The sequence below is a fragment of the Vigna radiata genome, chromosome 11 (assembly GCF_000741045.1).
Source record: "Vigna radiata var. radiata cultivar VC1973A chromosome 11, Vradiata_ver6, whole genome shotgun sequence".
In the NCBI taxonomy this organism is placed as follows: Eukaryota; Viridiplantae; Streptophyta; class Magnoliopsida; order Fabales; family Fabaceae; genus Vigna; species Vigna radiata.
This window is the reverse complement of record NC_028361.1, coordinates 6,125,774-6,146,908: the sequence shown is the minus strand read 5'-3', so window position 1 is coordinate 6,146,908 and position 21,135 is coordinate 6,125,774. Positions and strand designations below refer to the sequence as shown.

The 21,135-nt window shown below is 32.1% G+C and overlaps 2 protein-coding genes across 3 annotated transcripts; one reads left to right on the top strand and one right to left on the bottom strand.

Annotated features, from left to right (window-relative positions):
* Positions 1–1,039: 1,039 nt before the first annotated feature.
* Positions 1,040–6,773, bottom strand: LOC106777960 (UPF0183 protein At3g51130). Of its 2 annotated transcripts, none has more exons than XM_014665803.2 (15): positions 6,393–6,773; positions 6,024–6,106; positions 5,758–5,832; positions 4,826–4,893; positions 4,651–4,756; positions 4,488–4,548; positions 4,234–4,400; positions 4,047–4,109; positions 3,845–3,892; positions 2,622–2,735; positions 2,437–2,536; positions 2,244–2,323; positions 2,026–2,130; positions 1,897–1,949; positions 1,040–1,267 (listed from the first exon to the last, which is right to left on the bottom strand). In XM_014665803.2, exons 1-14 carry the CDS (start codon positions 6,484–6,486, stop codon positions 1,902–1,904), a joined length of 1,212 nt encoding a protein of 403 aa, XP_014521289.1. In that variant the 5' UTR covers positions 6,487–6,773; the 3' UTR covers positions 1,040–1,267; positions 1,897–1,901. The 2 variants fall into 2 exon arrangements, with proteins under 2 accessions (XP_014521289.1, XP_014521290.1); XM_014665804.2 differs by having other exon boundaries at positions 2,244–2,320.
* A 6,951-nt stretch (positions 6,774–13,724) lies between these two features.
* On the top strand, positions 13,725–20,560 carry LOC106777577 (zinc finger CCCH domain-containing protein 44). Its single transcript, XM_022775606.1, has 11 exons — positions 13,725–14,018; positions 14,089–14,419; positions 14,591–14,670; positions 15,051–15,238; positions 15,369–16,293; positions 16,389–16,516; positions 16,635–16,694; positions 16,772–16,822; positions 17,230–17,300; positions 17,837–17,991; positions 18,090–20,560. The coding sequence occupies exons 2-11, from the start codon at positions 14,112–14,114 to the stop codon at positions 20,411–20,413; spliced, it is 4,290 nt and encodes a 1,429-aa protein (XP_022631327.1). The 5' UTR covers positions 13,725–14,018; positions 14,089–14,111; the 3' UTR covers positions 20,414–20,560.
* The last annotated feature ends 575 nt before the right edge of the window (positions 20,561–21,135 follow it).

Here is a 21,135-nt window from a genome sequence, read left to right as displayed (position 1 = left end):
CTTAATATAATACTTAATGGGGTGTAGTAGCATAGAGCTAAGATGGGAGGGATGGAGAAACAGAGGAGAGCAATGTGGCCGACAAAAAGAGAGGAAAGTAAGGATGTATGTTGTGTGAGTAGTTAGGGTTCATGTGATGAAGTGTGACAGTTATAGTGATGGGTGATGGTGAGAAGGAGAACAGGTGTCGATGCTTGGTTGTGCTGTGTCAAAACTGAAGCCTAATAAACTTGATGGACAAAAACCATTCCTCTCAACTAAGAAGCTAATGGAGAAATCAGGCAAGGATGGAGACATTTTGTAAATATGAATTGCATTGGATCATTAAATGGTTGTAATTAAAAAGTCCCCGAATTAAGAGGTTAAAGTTTATTGTAAATATAATAATTATATGATATAAAAAAAAGGAAGAAAACGATTACTAGTTATTACAATTAAAATGAAGCAAAAAAACAAATATAAGTTAACAAAATAGTTATTAAAATTCAAATGAAGTGATAAAAAAAAAGCAAAAATAATTTGAATAAACACGCAGTGTTAGAAAAAAAGCACAAACCAACAATGTATGATAATTCTAGTTAAAAAAAGAAAAAAAAAAACTCTTGTTTATTTTATCTTGTCATATCACTATAAAAACCTATTTTGTATATCCGTTTATTTTTATCATAATGTTTATAAACTAATGGATAAATATATTGAGCTCAAACCTAATAATAATAATAATAATAAAATTACAGATTAAATCATGCAAGTCATTACAAAATAAACCATATTACAAATAATTTTTTTCTCCCAACTATATAACTTACCAAATTATCATTGGTTCTGTTTATTGAAATCCGCCCTAAAAGCTTTCTAATTAACTTGCAGGGTTGATTCTATCTAGAATAGATTGAGAATCCATTAAATCAAATTTAAAATCGATCAGTCTAATTAATATGTAAATTTATAGAAAGAAAAGTTGCCTGGTCGGTGCTGTTTTCTTTTCAATGGTTACGCAACATCGTTTTTTATAGCAATTAACTGAATCTCGTTACACTGAAAGGCAAAGCAAAAGATATATTTTACATTAGCTTTTTGGAAGATGTCAATGTTAGAAAATTACATGACAACTTTAACAATGTATAAATGTAATATAGCTGTACAATTGCGATAGATAGCACCATGCAACGATAATGCTGATGAAAAGCTGCACCATATATAAGAAATGCCCCGTGCAACGATAAATGCTGATGGAAAGCTGCACCATATATAGGAAATGCCGGACCTACAGTAATGAAAAAGGCTAAACCATATTTGTTTATGTTCCCAACAACCAGAACTGATTTAAAAAGACAGTTTCCTACATGGTAAGATAGGAGGGTAGAGAGAAAAGGGTGAAAAAGAAAATAGAAACAGACTGCATAAAATGAAAATTAAAGCTGTTTAGTTGAAGAAAATAGAAATAAACGAGATAAAATAAATTAGTAAAAATAAATGAAAAATGAGAAGGAAAAATATATGTGAAATCCAATTTTATCTATCATTCTCACTTCTACTCCTCCCCAATCCAATGAGACAGTCAGCGAGAACCAAATGGTACAAGTAATCACATGAGCTCTCCATTTTCTACATCATCGCTAAATTTATAGATATGTTGGTTGCAATGTTGACCCAATTAAAAAACTTAAAACTATAATGAAAAATGCTCAACACCCAGGAACAAACAGAGTACAAAAATAAAACAGACAAAGTTTAGAGTGACAAATGAAGACCATCTATTACTGGCTGCCTGGACTTGGAGTTGATTTTCAAGATTGAACTAATAGATGAGATTTAAGAAAAAAACATCAAGGCTATATTACTTGCTATGTGAATAAGGTATAAATAGAAGAACGCAGAATAAAAGAAATGTACCATCATCATGATTGGAAGAGAGTTATTGTTGCAATATAATCATTCTTCATCACCTGCTAACATCACCAGAATATTAGTGGTGTTTTCAAAGAATCATTGCGGACTAAACTATAAAATAGCAGGACACACCTCAAAGGCAATATTTTGATAACCATACACAAATGTTGAACCAAATGGATTAGTTGCAGAGCCTTGGGTTTGAATGGCAGCTCGTCCACAATCCCCAAGTATTTCCTAAAAGAATCAATTGCAAAATATTATAAGATATAAACATTGATTAATCATTATTAGAAAACCACTTCAAATGCCAGTCACTATTCTCTTCAATAAAAGGGATAGAAGACCACCTTCACTTGTTCCCATTTGGTGCTAGGTGTAATAACCCTTTGTTGGCTATTATTTACTTCCTCGAAAGATCCCCCAGCTGCTGGAAATGTCAAAAATCGATTTTATCTCTTAATTCACATCAAAAATTTACAACCAACCGTTACATCAAGACCAAAACTAAACACTCCATTGCAAATAAAAAATATTGCTTACAATCTGCACCGTAGATAACAAAGTTGCACTTAATATAAGAATTGAAATCTGCATGACCGGGGAAGTTGGAATGCAAAACAAACTTCTTGATTTTATGGGTCTGAAAATACAACAGACATGTAGGAGTTTCCATTATCACTCGTTTCACCATGCAAAGAAGCAAAAACACGATGTAAGATACAAACCTTTCCATCAAATAAGATGTCCAGACCACGAGTGAAATAATTATAAAAGTAATCTCCACATAAAGTTGTTCTTGGTCGAATATCAGAGGCAGAATGAATACCCATTTGATCCACCTATAGAGTTAGAATTAAGAATCAAACTTCATACAAACTAAAACTCATTCAGGAAGTTTAGTAGCTCAAAATAGTATGAAGTTTCTTTTGCTGAAGTTAGACTTTAGACCTACTTAAATAAATTTATATTTAGTGAATATCAATACTTCTCCATTCAGAGAGTAACTAACAAGATTAGAAGAAAAAATATATCAGCTGCACATTTTCTTGACTGTTAGCCCGATTTTAATAACTTCTGTTTGGACACACTTCAATTCTTAGTACTTAGAACTTATCCACAGCATAACCCTAAAAAGTTTTGTCAAGTACACCATTGCACGTATTAAGGGGATCTAGCAAAACCTTCTTCTAAAGCATTCAGTAGAGATTAGAGACAATACTACAAAATCTCCCGATGCCTCTCATTTAATCATGCTTCTGGCTTCCATATATCACACATTCTCCAACAACCATGCAGCTATGCATACAAAAAATTCTTGAAAGAAAAAGCAGCGATGAAAATAGCAAAGTAGAAATCTGAAAGAACAAGCAGATCACATAAGAAATGAAGTTCATATAAGCCATAGCATGAGAAGCATGCCAGAGAAGAGAGGGTGATTGTGGAAATAGAACTGTTTCATATTCTCTGTTCATTTTCTTCCTGCGCTCTAAAATGAAAAAGAACATGGTGGATCATATGTATCTTCTTCTTCCTTCAATTTTCTTCGCCCATTGACCCTGTGTTTTCACTTATCCATCTAGCCAAACAGCAGAAATTCCAAGGTGTTCTCTCTTTTCTCTTAACCAAATTAGCAAACAAAGGCATACTCTAAAAAATGAAACAATCAATTTCCTAGGTCCTCATATGACCCATTAAATAAAGTAGAAGATGTAGTTAAGATTGAATTGTATACTGCTTGCAGACTGACTCGGGGTGTACACCAGAATCTGAAAAACCGAACTGTATAGATCTTCATAAATAAAAATTTCCTCAATAAACCAATCGTAAGTAGAAATAAAGAGTCAGGTTCTGTAGAAATCTATGCAACATATATCAGTTTGGTTCCACACCAAAACCTACATATTAATCATGTTCCATTCAAAACATTAGTAATTCATTGTATGAGCACCTGCTTTTGATGAATTCCACAAGGACGCCCAAGCTCCGTCCAAACATCCTGCATAAAACATAGCATTGCATAAACTTTCCTTAAGATAATGAACATGAAACATGTGGAGGATGATAAAAGCAACAAAAACCATAGGAAATTCATCCCCTAAAAGCATAATCTCAAATGGTTTCAATTGTATGTAGCAGTAGATAATGTTTACCTGAGGAGATGCACCAAACGGAATATGTTGAGAGCCAATTGTGAAATACAATTCTTCTCGCAGCTATATTAACCAAGAAAAAACTGAATTAGAAGTCAATACTACAAATCAACAAGAAAAATCAGGAAAACTGTTTCTCTAAAATGAAGCCAACTAAAAACTGATATAGGGTTTAAAGGACCCAAACCTTTACATGGACCTCTTCCATATAAATGCTTCCAACCGGTAATGGTGGAGCAGAAGCCTTATCCATTAAAGACCCCACACCAACCTTCTTACCAGAGGAGCTGTCATATATAGAAACACGGCAGGTTACAGGCGTGGTCCCATCCGGAAACTCCAATGGCAACTCCACTGTCATAATTAAGAGAGAAAGTTCCAATGTAATGAAATAAGAAAACTAGGTACAACATTTCAATTTCAAGATGGTATAGTAAATACCTCCACCGTCATGGCAACAGTCTGTAAATTGACTTGGAATAGGAAATGCAAAAGAAAGGCCCTAAAGAGCAATCCAGAAATATAAAGCAGAAAGTATTACTGACAAGAAGTCGTAAACAAACAAGGCAATAGTAGATAAGCATTTGATATCCAAAATATGTACCGGATAAAATAGGGTGTAAATGCCTCTATCCTTGTCAAAAATTCCAGGATATGTAGGTCCAAACAGTGCATATACAGCAACAAAAGTAGCCAATGTTGTTGGTCCCCTAGAAGTGGAAAAATTATATTTAGTTTTACAATAAATCTACACTACAATTAAGATTCCAAATACTCACCCTATCAAGGAAGTAGAATAGCGCATCTGAAGTCGCTTTACATCAAATATTTCAATCAGCCGCAGTCTCTAAAATAGCAATGAAATGTTTCATCATGACAGAGTCTTCTAGACATGTATATATACCAATGTATAAAAGCACTATAAAACAGTTTAGAATGATTAAACTTGAATGGGTAAGAAATTATGCATACAACTGTTTAAGTGCTTGAAATCTTCGAGAAGAAGAAAAAGATACAAGGTGCACCATTACTTTTGAACAAATTGGCAATACCAAGCATTCACGTTAAAAACAAAAGTCAATTCTCAAGCATGTATCATCTTGAAGGGAAGGAGCACATTACTGTAACAAAAGAAACAGAATAGAGTAGAAAATCCAAAAGCTTCAAAGCAATTCATCCCAACTAAGTTGCACAAAAAATAAAGATAGCTAAATTTTAAACATGCATTATTACATTGGATCTACAGTTTCCATTTGCACCAGCGAAGTACCAAGACATCCTTATACAATTTCAGTCCCATTATTCTCTTATCAAGTTGTAATATGCAAGCAGAATGAGCTTCAATGATAATACAACTAAAAACTACAGAGTCTCCTAAGATAATCCAATAACATTCAGAACTCATCACTTTCACATGAATTCTTAACACACTTGTTGAGTTTGCATTTTCAAATGCGTCAGACTATTGTAGTTGGTTTGTTAGTTATTATTTATGATATCATAGAGCCACCAAAGCATGAGTGATGGCCCCGTCATATCATTTCCAACTTACAATGATCGTTAATCAAGCACTCATGATTCCAATTAAGGACATAATAAACAAAAAATTCACTAAATAATACACACCATTCATGCTTTCAGAATAAGGACTCTACAAAAAAGAATAAATCAACCACTGGAGCAAGACGAAGGACTGAAAAGTTATATAGACCTGAGACCACGGGTCGAAACGAAGATGGAAGCCATGATCGGGAAAGCTGATCACAATATCTAACTTCAGCGGTTCCTGCTTGTGCATTAGAAAAATTTAAGATGACTTAAAATCAATCTCTTACAAAATTAAAACAAGTGTCTCACAAAGGCGATGCCACCGAAAATAGCCTGCCCGAAGCAGACAGTAAAATTACTCGAACAAGTTCACACAATCATAGCCGAGACAAGTGACATGAAAAAAAGCCATAACCATTTGTGACAAACCTCATCAAAATACTTCACATGCACCACGTCATATATATTTGGCTGCTGCTCTATCTGAGCAAATGCTTCGCAAATGGGCATCCCTAAACAGCATAAGGAATCGGTAACAAGCCAAGTCAGTAAACAAAAAACATAAACCATATACGAAACGCCAATAACACCTTCAATAGTCGAATAAATTTAGATGTATTAAGATATTGGATACAACCGCATACCGTGTCTTTGAACATGTATGATAACCTCAACAGTCAAAAGACAAAAGGAAAAATTAAATTACCATGTCTTAGACCTAAATTTACATAAAGAGAAGTGAAAATCGGAAACGGATAGGATTACTGTTGAATTGAAAAAATGCGAGAGGATAACTACCTAAATTGAAGGGTCCGATGCCGAGACCGGGTCGAAGATCCAGAACGATAGCCCCCATGGCTGTGCCCTCGCAACGGCGCCGGGGTCTCTGCATGGTGACAGAGGGTATTGGATAGGGAGATTACGGATGAAGGAAATTCTCGGTTACTTTGTGTGAAGAAAAATCGACAATAGGGAGGGGTAAAATGATTATGTAGGGTTGCAGACTTTCCGATTCGATTTCATTAGACGGAAGAACGACCTTCTGTTTCCTTTTTCGACACCCCAAAAGCAAAAGATGCTCCTCTCGCACGCCACGGAAACCCAAATTACGATGGTTTTATTTTCTTAATCGGTTAGGTCTTCTTTCAATAGATTATACCCACGCTGTTATGTCAATCTTTTGAAAAACCACTCCTATTTCTTATGTTTTTCAACTATTTTAAACTGTTTTATCTATAATCTATATATAAAAATATGTAAGGAGATATATGTCTTTTTCTTTCGATCTTGTCCTCTTAAATATTATTTTTAAATTTAAATAACTATTTATAGTAAATAAAATAAATTTTAGTTTTATTATTCTATTAATTATTTTTAATTTAAATAATTATGTAAATTTTTATGACTTTAATAATTATTTTTTAAATTTAAATAGTTATTCATATTATTTAACAATACTTTTTATAATAACTTTTATTTTAATTACTAAAAATTATTTTATCTATAACTTATATACTATGTATACTTTTTGCTTTTTCAATTTGATTTTTTAATTATTATTTTTTAAATTTAAATAATTTATAAATATTTTAAAAAATTATATACAGTATTTAAGCTAATATGAATAAATAAATGCTTATATTTTGTTGGAAAGACATATAAAAATATAATCATGGAAAATAAATAGATGATAAAAAGGAGAAAAAAGAAAAAATTAAAATAAAAATATGTTATTGCTTTCATTTCCATGCTTTCAACCCATCAAACACACCTTTATCCTTTTAAACTTATATATATATTATTAATCTATATTATATGCCTTTTACATTTTTAGTTGTATATAAAAAAAATGTTTTCGATACACATTTTAGAATAAACAATTGTTATACCTTTTAAATAAACCTTATTTTAAATTAAAATAATTATATATATTTTTATTCTTTAAATCATCATTAGATTAAATTTAATTATTTCTAAACTCAAATTATTATTTTATTACTTTATCATTTTAAATAAATATTTATTTAAATTTAATTTCTTCTTAGATTTAAATTAATTATTTATAATATATAATATTTATATTTGCATACTATTATTAAGAATATCTATATTATTTTAAGAATTATCATTTTTTCTATACACATTTTGTTTTTAATTATGTCTTTTAAGTAGTTTTTTAAAATAAAAATAATTGTTTTACCAATTTACCTTTCAAGTAATCCTTTTTTTCTAAAATTTAATTACCATTTTAAACTAAAATAACTATTTCTAATTTTACCATTTTAAGTGCTTACTTATTTTTGTGTCTATATATTTTATCAATTACTTTTTTTAATTTAATCATTTTTTAATTTAACATTTTTATTAAATTAAATAAATTAAAGTCATCAACAAAAACAAATTAAAAAATATTTATTTATATTGATTTTGGAATTTTATTATTTTTTATTATAAAATAATGAATACATGTATTTCCCTAGTATTATATATAAAATAATATTTTAATTAATATGCAATTTTACTTTTTACTCTTTAAACAATCGTTTTTTATTATAATTTTAATTTTAATCATAAAAGAAATGGTTGGATATGGTGTTTGAAGAGTAAAAAGGAAAAAAAAAAAGAAAAATTAGAAAAAAGATAGAGTATGAGTAAGGAGAGGGAATTGTCTTTGACAAAAACAAAAGAAAAGGAAATTATATAAAAATTCCATGATAATCTCATTTTACACGTGGTACATGAAACCATGCTATATTATAATCTATGTTTTAACACTTTTTTTTTCTGTGGTTATTAAATTGGTTTTCTCTTTTGCTAAATTAAGAAGTATGCATATGTTTCTTTGATCATGTTAAATTATTAAGTTACTCTCTAAGCTAGGTCATAATATAATTATTATATCCTTTCACGTTTAATCATTTGATTTTTACAGAATATATTTTAATTTTATCCTTTATATAAATATTTGTAAATAAAATTTAAAATAAATAATTAATGTTTAGAATATTTATTATTCGTAAATAAAGAATATTTTAATATTTATATAAAAACTATTTAAATGAAACATCATATTTTTTGTATTTATTTAATATTCATTATTTAAAAAATAAAAAAATTATTTATATTTTATTTATTTAAATATAATTAAATTTTAATTTATATTATATTTTATATTTTTTTATAATTTTAATTTAAAAATATGTAAGTATATTTTTTAAATATTTGTGAATACCTACAAATATTAAAAATATTCACGAATTTTTATAAATAACTATTCAGCACAATAATAAAAAAAATTATTATAAGATAGTAGATAAATATTATCTATGTTCGAGTTCGATATATTATTATCTCAATTATAACTTAATTACATATTTCCTAAAAACAAACTAATCAAGGGATGTGTTATGAAAATTGTAGACAAAGACCAATGGAACTCTTTAGGGATATCGAGGAAGTATTAAAATATGGTATTCGGCCTAAAGTCACAATATAGATATATACATTTATTATAAATCGGGAAACTATCAATATTATGACAGATAATATGCATAGGAACTATTTTTTATCACTTTTATTAAGAGAAGAAATGAGAAAGTGAAAATTCGAATAATTTTGAAATGACTATTTGTGTCGTGTGTGCGTGTATAAATATATCATTCTTATTTATTTTAAAAAAAATTATTTGTTTATATTACTAAAAAATTAAATTACTTTTGTAATCATGCTCCTATTTTGCTCACTTAAATTCCAATTTCTCAATCTTATTCAAAATTTGTTTATTGAATTAATATGCACACTTGTAATTTAAATATCCTGTACCTTATCGCTTTCAATTTCATTTTCTAATAAGCACTTTTGATATTATTACTAGAAACTTTCTACAATCAATTTAAAACTTTCAACTAATACCTAAAAATTTATAATTTACTGAGAGACCATTGACTTTTATACATCGGTAGAATATTTCTAAAGAAGATAAATTAAAGATATTTATTACTCCTTAGATATAAGTTACACAAACTTATCTTCTTTTCTAATTTGTTAATTAAGTAATCATTCAATATTATTTTACTAGTTACGTAGTTTAAAAGTAATAAAATATTTACATTCTCTAACACACATTACAAACCAATGAAACATAAACAAGTATATCGAAAATGTATACACATACATAAATTATATATAATCAATAAATATACCATCAATAAAACATAAATCGATATATACTTATAGACATAAATACAACTCAATGTACATGGACATCAACAAATCTTGATCCACAAATATCATTTTTTTTTTAAAGAGTGATTTATTTTTTAAAAGTTAAACATAAATCGGTTGTATAATATGACTTTTTTTTTCTTTCTTGAAAATAGTTTTAATAAACAAATTTCATGCATAATTTAATAGAATTATAATAATTATAATAAGCATTAGTTAAAAAGGGTTTTTAATGTTGTTTTAAGAATTGGCATAGTTATAAGAAATATAAAAAGTTCACACTTTTTAATGCTGATTTCAGATATGGTATAGAAAGTTTACATTTTATATAGGTCAAAACCACAACAATATAAAAAATGAAATTTTTTATACCTATGCATTACAGGTAGCTTATTCTTTACATATATGAATACATCTAAATTTTCTTTGATCTTCTAATATAATCCACTGACAAAGTTATGATCTCATTGTCCATCTCCTCCTCTTCCAACATAATTAATAACAAAACACTACAAAGAAGTACAAACTAAAAAATGAAAGAAACTAAAAAATTTAAAATCTCAACGAAGAAGCTTGACATGTTCAAATCAAACAAATGAGAACAATGACGACTACCAGAAAATTGTTAAATTATTAAAGCTATTGATGATAAAGCTATTGATGAATTGCACACTGCTTCTAAAATTGTGTACTACTTTTGACAAAGCATTATTGTTTCCATTGCCTACAATCAAGAGCACACCGATGACCATTCTGCGCGACACTAAGTTTAAGCTATCAACAATTGCATAATCAACTCCTTTTTTTACATGGAAACTGAAACCTTACTTTAGGTATTGTTTACTTGAGTGGATTTGAGGAGAGTAATTGAGAGGATTTGATGATAAATTTTTGTTATTGTTTATTTGAATATATTTAGAGGTAAGTGAGAGTGAATTTGGAAATAAATTTTTTAATCTGTCACATAAATTAAATCCTATATTAATTCTCACAAATTTTACTTTCAAATCTACTCTCACTTACCTCCAAATGTATTCAAATAAACAAAAAGAAAATTACTTTCAAATCCTCTCAATTACTCTCCTCCGAATCAAGTGAGCAAGGCCTGAAAGAAGATATAACATTTGACAACTCTTGCACTCTTAGCCCACCCAATGTTTACAATATTATTTCTTTTAGGTTTTCTTCCTTTCCCTGTAAACTTTTAAATTTTTTAAATATATTTACATGTATACATGAATATTGGTAAGTTAAAAAAAGTTTGAGAGTATTTTTTAAACAAAAATCCAAATGATAACAAATAAATTATTTTATTGCGAATCAAGTAATATGAAGTTATTATCCATGTTCGCTCTGACTAGTTGTTATTCCTAGACACAACATTATAGAGCAAGCATAGAAGATAATCATAGAAGTAATGTAACGAGAAGGTAACGAAGATCCAAAAACAACTCCATACATATACAACAAACACGACAAAAAATACGATCGAATACAATAAAATAAGTAATGAAACTATAAGAGTTGATGACAACAACATAAAAAAATAACAATAATGAGAATGTGTTAAATATACAAATGCTGAAATTCAAAATTTGAAATTCAAATATCTCTAACGGTATGCTCTTATGCTCTTGGGCATGCACCGAAATTCATATAATTTTTTTTAGACCAGGCACAACAAATCTTCATAATTCTAAATATATGTATAGCAAATTCTCCATGTTTGTTTTTGGTTTCTTATAATTGCATTTGGGGAAGGGTATAATCGTACTGTGCTGCTTTGACGGGTGTGTGTGCACAACTTTAAAAATTTAAGATTGCATAGTTCATTTAATGAAATGTCAAAGAGCAGTTAAAGTTTTTGTTTTTCCCTAATGTGCTAGGTCGAAATACTCAGCTTCAACATCTAAATTTGCATAGCTAATTTAATTTAATGTGCAAGAACAATCCCAACTTATTTTTCTTCTTCTTTTGAATAATCTTAAATTGAATTAAACTTTTTTTGGATTTTAAAATTTACGTTTGAGTAATTTAAACAGTATATTATTATCGGTTTTCTCTAAAGTTGAATATTTTTAACACCTTTTCAGTCAAGAAAACAAAGAAATGTCATGTGGAAAATATTTTAATTTCGGTGACCTAGAAAGGTAGGTATTTTAAGATATGAAGGAAGTTTATTTCTATCTAAAATCTATAAAATATATGTTGTCGTTTTATTAAAAATATAAATATGTTTAATTTAAAAATTAATTGCTATACACATTACACACAAATTAATAATAATCAGTATTCCATACAAATTGTGTCGTTATAGTGTAGTTTTAGTATTTCAAATTAAGCATTATACCAAATTAAGATATACACATTTATTTGTTACTTCAAATAATACATTATACATTGCCCACTACTTTTTTGTTAACCATTATTGTCAAATTTATTTTCTTAAACGATAGAGAAGTTTATATTTTAAGAAGTTGTATTGTGTTGTGTTATTGAACGTGCAGTTACTTTTAACATTTTGATAATTCATTTAAATTTTTAAAAAATTATAGTTAAAAGTAAGATAAAAATATGAATTGTGTATAGGAAATAAGATAATCCTTTACCTTTATATATGGTTAAAAATTGGACACTTTATTTTCATTTTTTAATTTTAAAATATTTAAAGATAAAACAATAATATGAAAAATAAGGAAAATGGGTAAAATCAATATTTGAAATACATTAATTTTCGTTTAGCATAATAAGTCAACTTCCACGTGTAAAATATTTTTCATTAATTAAAATATGCAGAGAATTTAATTCACCATATAATAAGTATGCATGAATTTAATTTTTATTGAAACATAATAAGGAGTACACGCACTTCTAACATTGTAGATGAGTTTTTATTTAATGCTTTATCTTCTCTTCAACTTGAGCCGAGGCCACACTATACAATTAAATTCGTAATGTCTTTTTATTATAATATGCTTTTTACTATATATAGACATATAGATTTTATTTTAAAGTTTAATCACCGTAAAATAATCTTGAAAAATGCGAACAAAATGTAAAAACTGCTTAGTTCTTGTATATTTTTAAATGAATTGATACTAAATAAAATTTTCTTTACTTTTATTTTTTTGATTGGCAGTGAAATGACCCTGATCTACAGGTATAGGGGTTTTAATTTCAAACAAATTGAATGGGTGATTTTCAATAAGAAGGCCACCGAGAAGGCGAAGGAAGCATTTATTGGGTTAGCATGTTGACATAAATAATGCCGCAACGTCTTGACTAATGACAGGTATGACAACAGTGACGTTATCATCTTCCAACCCTAATTTTCTCACTGAACACTATTATTACCAATAATCACTTACTCTCACATGCAATTTGGTTTGGTGATATTCTATTGCAGCGAATAGCACACGCACACAGTAGCTGGCACACTGGGAAACGAAATCTGTTTGTTAATGTTTTCGGTGCATTACGGAAAAAATAATTGGCCACCCCGTTTGAGAAAATTACCATATGGAGAATTAAACAAAAGAATGTAGATAAATGGGAAAGCTAGTGGCAAAGCGGAACAAGTAAGCTTGCCTTCTTTTTCACCCAACATCCACTTTGTGCCTCAAGAATAAAAACAAGCCTAACTTTCCTTTCTTAAATCGGAGACCAAAAGTAGATTTCGTAAAGAAAATGAATTATTAAAATTGTAAAAAAATTTAAAATGGAAAAGTTTATTAATAAATTAATAAATAATAAATAATAAATTAAGATGATTTTAGGCGTGTTTTGAGCGTTGAAGAAAATAACCAAGTGGCTCCCACTTTGGCTGGCTTCACCACGGCACCCCCACTAACCACGTGGTGCTCGAGAAACACAGAATCGCGTACTCAAAAGGAGTCGCGTTTGACGATTCTCAACTTTGAATTCTCACTAGATGAAAAATTGAAAACATGTAGAAAAGCAAAAACCAACAAAGAAAGAGAGAGAGAGAGAGAGAGAGAGAGAGAAAGAAGGAGTAAGAGGAGCTTCCACATTCAACCAATCCACGGCGAGCATGTCATCTACCTTCTTCTCACTGAGAGGTCAGAGTTCCACATACTCTCTCTCTTGCAATCGGGATCTCTCCGCTTTTTGACACGAATTTACCAACAAAACAAACAGTGCCTTGTTACATCTGCGTCTGCACTCCACTTCCCTATCCATGTTAGGGTTTTCTATCTTCCACGCTTCTCTCCCTATGTTTCGGAATTATTGATTTTCTTCCTTCGATTAGATTCGATTCGATTTCTGGTAGCTATGGAGCAGCCGCTTCAACCGCAGCAGCCGGAGCCTGCGCCAAACACCGCTCGGGGTTTGGAGGACTCCCGCCTGCTGGGAGCCACTGTCGCGCCTGCTGGCTATGCTGATGTGGCCGAAAAAGATGTTAATAGTAGCGTGCCGAATTCGGAGGTTGCGGTCGTCGAAGGCGCCGTTTTGAAACGGAAGCGTGGTCGTCCGGCCAAGGGAGCCCCGAAAATGGTGCCTGTCGTGAGACAAAAGAAGGACGAGGAGGATGTTTGCTTCATTTGCTTCGACGGTGGGAGCCTCGTTCTCTGTGATCGGAGGTGAGCTGTAACTGCCTTTGATTTAGATGTAGTGGGTTAGATTCTACGTCCACTTGCCTTTTTAGTTTGCAATTAAGGTAGCCCATGCGTTATGATTTTCAATTGTAATCTCTTGTGCCGGTTTCAATATTGTTTATTATTAATTTGTCTGTCTTTTCTTTTCCCTTTTAGGGGTTGTCCTAAAGCGTATCATCCCACGTGTATTAAGCGAGACGAAGCGTTTTTTCGATCAAAGGCCAAATGGAATTGCGGTATGTTGTTTCGTTTATTAATTTCCTGCCATTGGATTACTCACCCAATGTGTTCTTAATATTAGGTTTGATTTCCTATGAACGCGACATTTATTATCCGGGTTTTGCTCGATAGATTTGGAGTTGCTACTGTTGTAGATTACACAGAACCAAATTACTAAAGAGATTACACAGAATCAACTTAATAACCTCCAATGCTATTCATCTATTATCACCTTAAACTGAGTGTCGTATTTATGGCATTTGACAATTAATGCACACTTACAAACTCTGTTTTTCGGAAGACTATTGCCTCTATACGTTTTGGATTTTAGTATCTCAGTTTGCATTACAATTGGACTGTTTTCCGCTGTTAACAATTTGTTTTTTGTGCCATTCAGGTTGGCATATATGTAGCGCCTGTCAAAAGGCTTCGCATTATATGTGCTATACTTGCACGTACTCTTTGTGCAAGGGGTGCACAAAAGACGCTGATTTTGTTTGTGTCAGAGAGAATAAAGGTTTGTGCGGAATATGCATGAGGACTATAATGCTGATTGAGAACAGTGTCCAAGGAAACAAGGAAATGGTATGTTAAACTTTCTTATCTATGCTGGATAGCTGGTACACTAGTAATTTTATTTGTGCAGGATTACTTGTGTTAATTTAATGTTGTATGATAGGTTGATGGTCTAATTTTTTTTTATCTTTGTTTACAGTGTGAAGTGGATTTCGATGACAAAAGCAGCTGGGAGTATCTTTTCAAGGTTTATTGGATGTATTTGAAAGGGAAGCTATCTTTAACATTTGATGAGCTCCTACGGGCTAAAAACCCCTGGAAAGCTGTTGCTACTATGAGTTATAAGGTTCAAAGTCCCCATGAACTTTATCATCTTAGAGATGACAAAGGTTCTGGTTCCGAGAACTCCTGTATAGACATAGAATCAAATAATTTGAAGAACAAAAGACCCAAGAGACAGCCAAAACTTCTTGGCAAGGGTGATTGCCTGGACAGGATGGGTTCAGGTGGTGACAGAGTTACGTCTTTACCTGAATGCACAAAATGGGCATCGAAGGAGCTACTAGAGTTTGTTTCACATATGAAAAATGGTGATACATCTCTCCTGTCTCAATTTGATGTCCAGACTCTCTTGCTGGAGTATGTGAAGAAAAATAATCTTCGTGATCCTCAACAGATGTCTGAAATTGTTTGTGATTCTAGACTACTAAATTTGTTTGGAAAATCACGAGTCAGCCAAATTGAAATGCTAAAGCTCCTTGAATCCCATTTTCTTTTAAAACACAATGGACCAGCAGAAAATACTTTTGGAGCAGGAATTATTAATGCTGTTGCTAGTGAAGGGGATGCCATTGACACTCATAATAAACAGTTGATGTTAGTTAATGACAAGAGATGTAAAACACATAAAAATGCTGATGTTCTAGTTCCTCAAAATAACCCAAATGCATATGCTGCAATAGATGTTCACAATCTTAACTTGATCTACTTGCGGCGATGTCTGATGGAGAATCTAACTGAAGATATTGAAAAGATTCACGAGAAGGTTGTTGGTTCATTTGTGCGGATAAGAATCTCGAGCAGTGATCAAAAACAAGATATGTATAGACTTGTCCAAGTTGTAGGTAAATAAACTTTTATAGCTTCCAATGCTCAGTAAATTACACTTTTGTGAATTGCAAATGACTTGAAATTGGTTTTGGAAAAACTATTTGGGCAGGTACAAGCAAGGTTGCTGAACCATACAAAATTGGGACAAGAACAACTGATTTTAAGCTTGAAATTTTAAACTTAAACAGGAAGGAGGTCATACCCATTGCTGAAATTTCTAATCAGGAGTTCTCTGAGGTGAAAATAGATATTATTTTAATCATATTACCTTCAACAAAATCTCTAGAATGTGTAGAAGAGTTAAGTTTATTCTATGCAAGTTTGCTGATGGTCAATATATTTATTTTACATTCAGGATGAATGCAAGCGGTTGCGTCAGAGTATAAAATATGGGCTCTCAAAGAGATTGACTGTGGTTAGTGTGCATATTATTTCAATTTCATAAAGTATGTTGTATTTTGCGTGTTTAAGACAATTCTTTGTTGGCTGTAGGGAGAGATTCTAAACAAAGCATTAACACTTCAAGCAATTAGAGTTAATGATGTAAGTTCTTTTCCTTATTTTATTTTTCTGCTACCTATCAAAATGGAGATATGATGTATGACTAATGTTGATTTTTATCATAATAAAAATTCAAAGCACAAAAAAAAGGCTACATATATTTATTAGGTACCATATTGTATGTCACTTAGGTACGTCTACTAATCCTAATATTTTTGAATGGAATGATTATGTGCCACTTAACAATTTCCTGGTGGACTCAATATGTGAATTTAGTGAAATGTTTGGGTTGAAATAAAAATGTTTTTTCTTTAGAGGCACAAAATTCCCCCCTTTTATTGTCAAAGTAATATATATGATAATTGTCATTCTTTAATATCATACCTTTAAAATATGACCAGCCATATCTTGGCCTTGATTTTAAACATTATGCTCTTTTATTGGTATAGTTGCTGGAAGCTGAGATTTTGCGGCTTAATCATCTTCGTGATAGAGCAAGTGAAAAGGGGCTTAGAAAAGAATATCCTTTACGATTTACTACTTTACTCTTTGGTGTTCATTCCTCTCAGTTCACTATAGATAGTATGATTCTACAACTATTCATTATCCATCGGTACAATATATGCTTGTTTCACAGTAGTTTATGCACTAAGCCACTGGGGGAGCTTAGCTGAATATATGCTAGAATCTTTGGAGTTCTATGGAGGCATACATGTTATAAAGTAGTTTCCTTGTAAATTTGACGTTTTATTTTGTCATGTGCATCTACATATTATTGCTGGAATTGTATTTTTATTTTATTTTACTGTTTCGTCAAATTTATGTGTGCTTATTTTATAAACGCAGTCATAAGACATGCTGCACTGTTTTTTCTTTTAACAAAAAGTTGGACATACAAAAAATATTTGTAAACTAGATTGAAATTTTAACAAAGATGGGTTAAGCAATGAGTTGATAGGTTCTCATTAGTTGTAATGGGCCTGTGTGTGTGTGTGTGTTCATGGTTGCATGCTCATGTGCCAAAGGCATAATCAACGTTCCTTGACCAAACTGCACGGTTAAAGAATATGAGGAGAAGTTGCAGCTACTGAACTCTCCAGCGGAGCGACAACGCAGGCTGCAAGAAATTCCAGATGTACACTCTGACCCCAATTTAGATTCAATGTTTGAGTCTGATGAAGATGATGGAGAGTCAGATGAAAGGAAGCAAGGTAGCATTCATTTGCTCCACAGACATTGTTTTCATGTTTCTTTTGGAAGTTGTCCAAACAATGCTTGTCTCATGGTAACGGTAATTATGTATATGCAGATACCAATATATTTTCAAAATATCTTGGGTTTGATAGAAGAGAGAGGGGCTCTTTTTTTCCAAGAATTTCGAACAATGTCTTCAATGATGCAGGAGGCAAAACACAAGACTTGCCTGTTACCCGAGAACATGTTGGGAATATATGCACAGTAAAGAACTGTGACACAACTATCGAGGATGGCACTAATACGGTTGTGAAATCAGAAGTGTCTAGTGTTGCAGTGGACATTTCACCATCACTTATCCCAGTGGAGATACAGCAGCCACTTAATGAATTTTTGAATGATAGATCATGGAATTATCAAGATCCAACTGGGAAGGTTCAAGGGCCTTTTTCTATGTTGCAGCTGTACAAATGGAATGTAAGTGGAGGTTTCCCTCCAGATCTCAAAATATGGAGGATAGGTGAGAAACAGGATAACTCTATACTGTTAACGGATGCACTAAGTGTGAAGTGTTCCAAAAATGTGTCATTGCCATTCAACAACCCATTACTCTCTCTAGGGGTCAGTACATTGGATAATAAACATAATAGTCAGGATGCTGGGAAGAATGTAGTGAAGAATGGAATTTCTGCCGATGGGCAAATTATTGAACAGATCAAGGAACAAAAAGTGGATGATACCTCTACCCAGTCTGATGGTAAAGCTGAGCCTGTCAGGAGCAATGGATGGCTTGGGCCGCTGCATTTATACCCTTCACCATTGACAACTGCCATTACTGAGAAAATGAATGAAACTTCTGATAAATTAAGGAAAGATCATGGGATTGTGGGAAACTCTCAAGATAATGGAAATAATGGCTCAAACAGAACAGTGGATGGGCAGAGTAATAGTGGGCAAAGTTATCAGAAGCCATCAGATAGTGAAGAGAATGCAGGGCAATCTTCTGGACAGACCTGGAGACACCCTAATGTTAATAGCTCTTCGGATTGCCTGGTTGCCACGTCAGCTCATGTATCGGATAAAAAAACATCACCACATAAGCTGGGATTTGATTTACATAATTCTCCTTCCCCTCCAGCATGTAATACATCATCTGGACAGACCTGGAGACCCCCTCATGTTAATAGCCCTTCCAATTGCTTGGTTACCACGTCAGCTCATGCCTCTGGTACAAAAACATCACCACATAAGCTAGGATTTGATTTGCATAATCCTCCCTCCCCTCCTGCATGTAATACATCATCTGGACAGACCTGGAGTCACCCTACTGTAAATAGTTCTTCTGATTGCTTGGTTAACACACCAGCTCATGTTTCTGGTACAAAAACATCACCACATAAGCTGGGCTTTGATTTGCATAATCCTCCTTCCCCTCCAGCTTGTAATACATCTTCTGGACAGACTTGGAGACACTTTGATATAAATATTTCTACCAATTGCTTAGTTACCTCATCAACTCATGTTTCTGGTGTAAAAACATCACCGCATAAGCTGGGATTTGATTTGCATAATCCTCCTTCCCCTCCAACTTGTAATACATCAACATGGCAGGCAATCATTGGCGAGCCCAATGATTTTGATGAATCAGTTTCAGATCTGTTGGCAGAAGTGGAAGCAATGGAGTCACTTGGTGGCTTGGAATCTCCCACTTCAATCATGAAATGTGGCGATGATTTGACTGAAGGTTCTAAAAATGATTGTCTCAGCTTCGTTGCAGACCTTGGCCCAATGCTTGATGCAGGTAAAGGTGATGCACTGAGCTCCACTGGAGATTTAAACTTACCATCTCAACCGACAGCCGCAGAGGAACCATTACGGCAAGCAGATGTACATCACCATCATCAAAGAATTTCTGATGGGCATTCTTCAAGAAGTTCTAAAGTTGAGGTGGGTACAAAAAACGCAAGTGTCTCGGGTAATCAATGGGATTCGGGCTCAGAAAATTCACATGTTGTTCCATCTCCTGCAACCTTGGGCCTGGCTATAGACACCACTTGGAGACTTGGGCTAGATAGTACACCTTTGGGGTGGAGTGGAATAGATCAAGGAAATACAAATGTGGGTTGGGGAGTAGGACAAACAGCAGTGCAGGAAACCAGGAGCTCAAATTCATACACTTCTGTAGTAACTCCAGGTTTTGGGGATAACCAAACAAGATATGGCAGTGATCGTTTTTCTGTGCCTAGAGATCGGGGTTCTCAAGGTCATGCTAGGGAATCAGGTTTTGGTAGAAGCAGAATTGCATTTAACAGGCAACCGTCGTATGGTGTTGGGAATGGAGGCTCGTATAGGCCTCTGCCCAAAGGGCAGCGAGTTTGTAAATTTTATGAAAGTGGGTACTGTAAGAAGGGGGCATCCTGTGATTATTGGCACCCATGATTTTAGATTCCATTAGCACTGGTGACAGTTGTTTTTTGTAATCCTTAACATATCTGAAGTTGGCTCATTCCAATTGTTGTAATTTAACCTGACAGTATTAGTCAAGTGGCATAATTTTTTTATATGGAACTACTCTTGCTTGGTCTATCTCTGTTTTTTGTGACTGCTAATTACAAGTATGTTTGCTTATGTTTTTCTTGTTCATTCGCTTTCTTCCTTTATATATATAATAAAGAGAGAAGATCAAGTTATTCCAATAGTAATTTTTATTTCTCGTCTCTTCTTTCATTTTATTGTAATTTACGTTACGATAAAATGAAGGATGAATACATCCTTGTGTGTGTGTGTAGAGAGAGAGATAGAGATACCGAATTATTATGATTATATTCTTGAATACGTGTTTGAAATGTGAAGAAGTAACGTTCAATTATCTGAGGAAAATGGAAGTTCTCTCTGAGTTGATAACTAGGAGCCAAGCTGCAAAAGGAACTCTTTAGTTCACATTTAAGGAAGAATCTGGATGAGTAATCCATGCTTTTTAATACTTCTTATATTCCCTATGTTTTGAAGAATGTACAATAAATAACTTGTAATTTTTTTTTTTTGTATCGATTCTTTCGGATCTTACCAACTTACTAGATGCAAAATACCTTGGAGGGTTTGAATTTGGAAAAAACGATAACCAATCATATTTCTACGACAATATTTTTTTAATCAATTGA

Bases quoted from the DNA above. Each gene is read 5' to 3' on its own strand.
- LOC106777577 (XM_022775606.1), top strand. From the start codon at position 14,112: ATGGAGCAGCCGCTTCAACCGCAGCAGCCGGAGCCTGCGCCAAACACC. The intron at 15,239-15,368 runs GTATGTTAAACT...CTTTGTTTACAG, and splicing joins TCCAAGGAAACAAGGAAATG to TGTGAAGTGGATTTCGATGA. The intron at 16,695-16,771 runs GTTAGTGTGCAT...TGTTGGCTGTAG, and splicing joins TCTCAAAGAGATTGACTGTG to GGAGAGATTCTAAACAAAGC.
- LOC106777960 (XM_014665803.2), bottom strand. From the start codon at position 6,486: ATGCAGAGACCCCGGCGCCGTTGCGAGGGCACAGCCATGGGGGCTATC. The intron at 6,107-6,392 runs GTAGTTATCCTC...TATGCTGTTTAG, and splicing joins CATCGGACCCTTCAATTTAG to GGATGCCCATTTGCGAAGCA. The intron at 4,401-4,487 runs GTATTTACTATA...TAATTATGACAG, and splicing joins CTGTTGCCATGACGGTGGAG to TGGAGTTGCCATTGGAGTTT.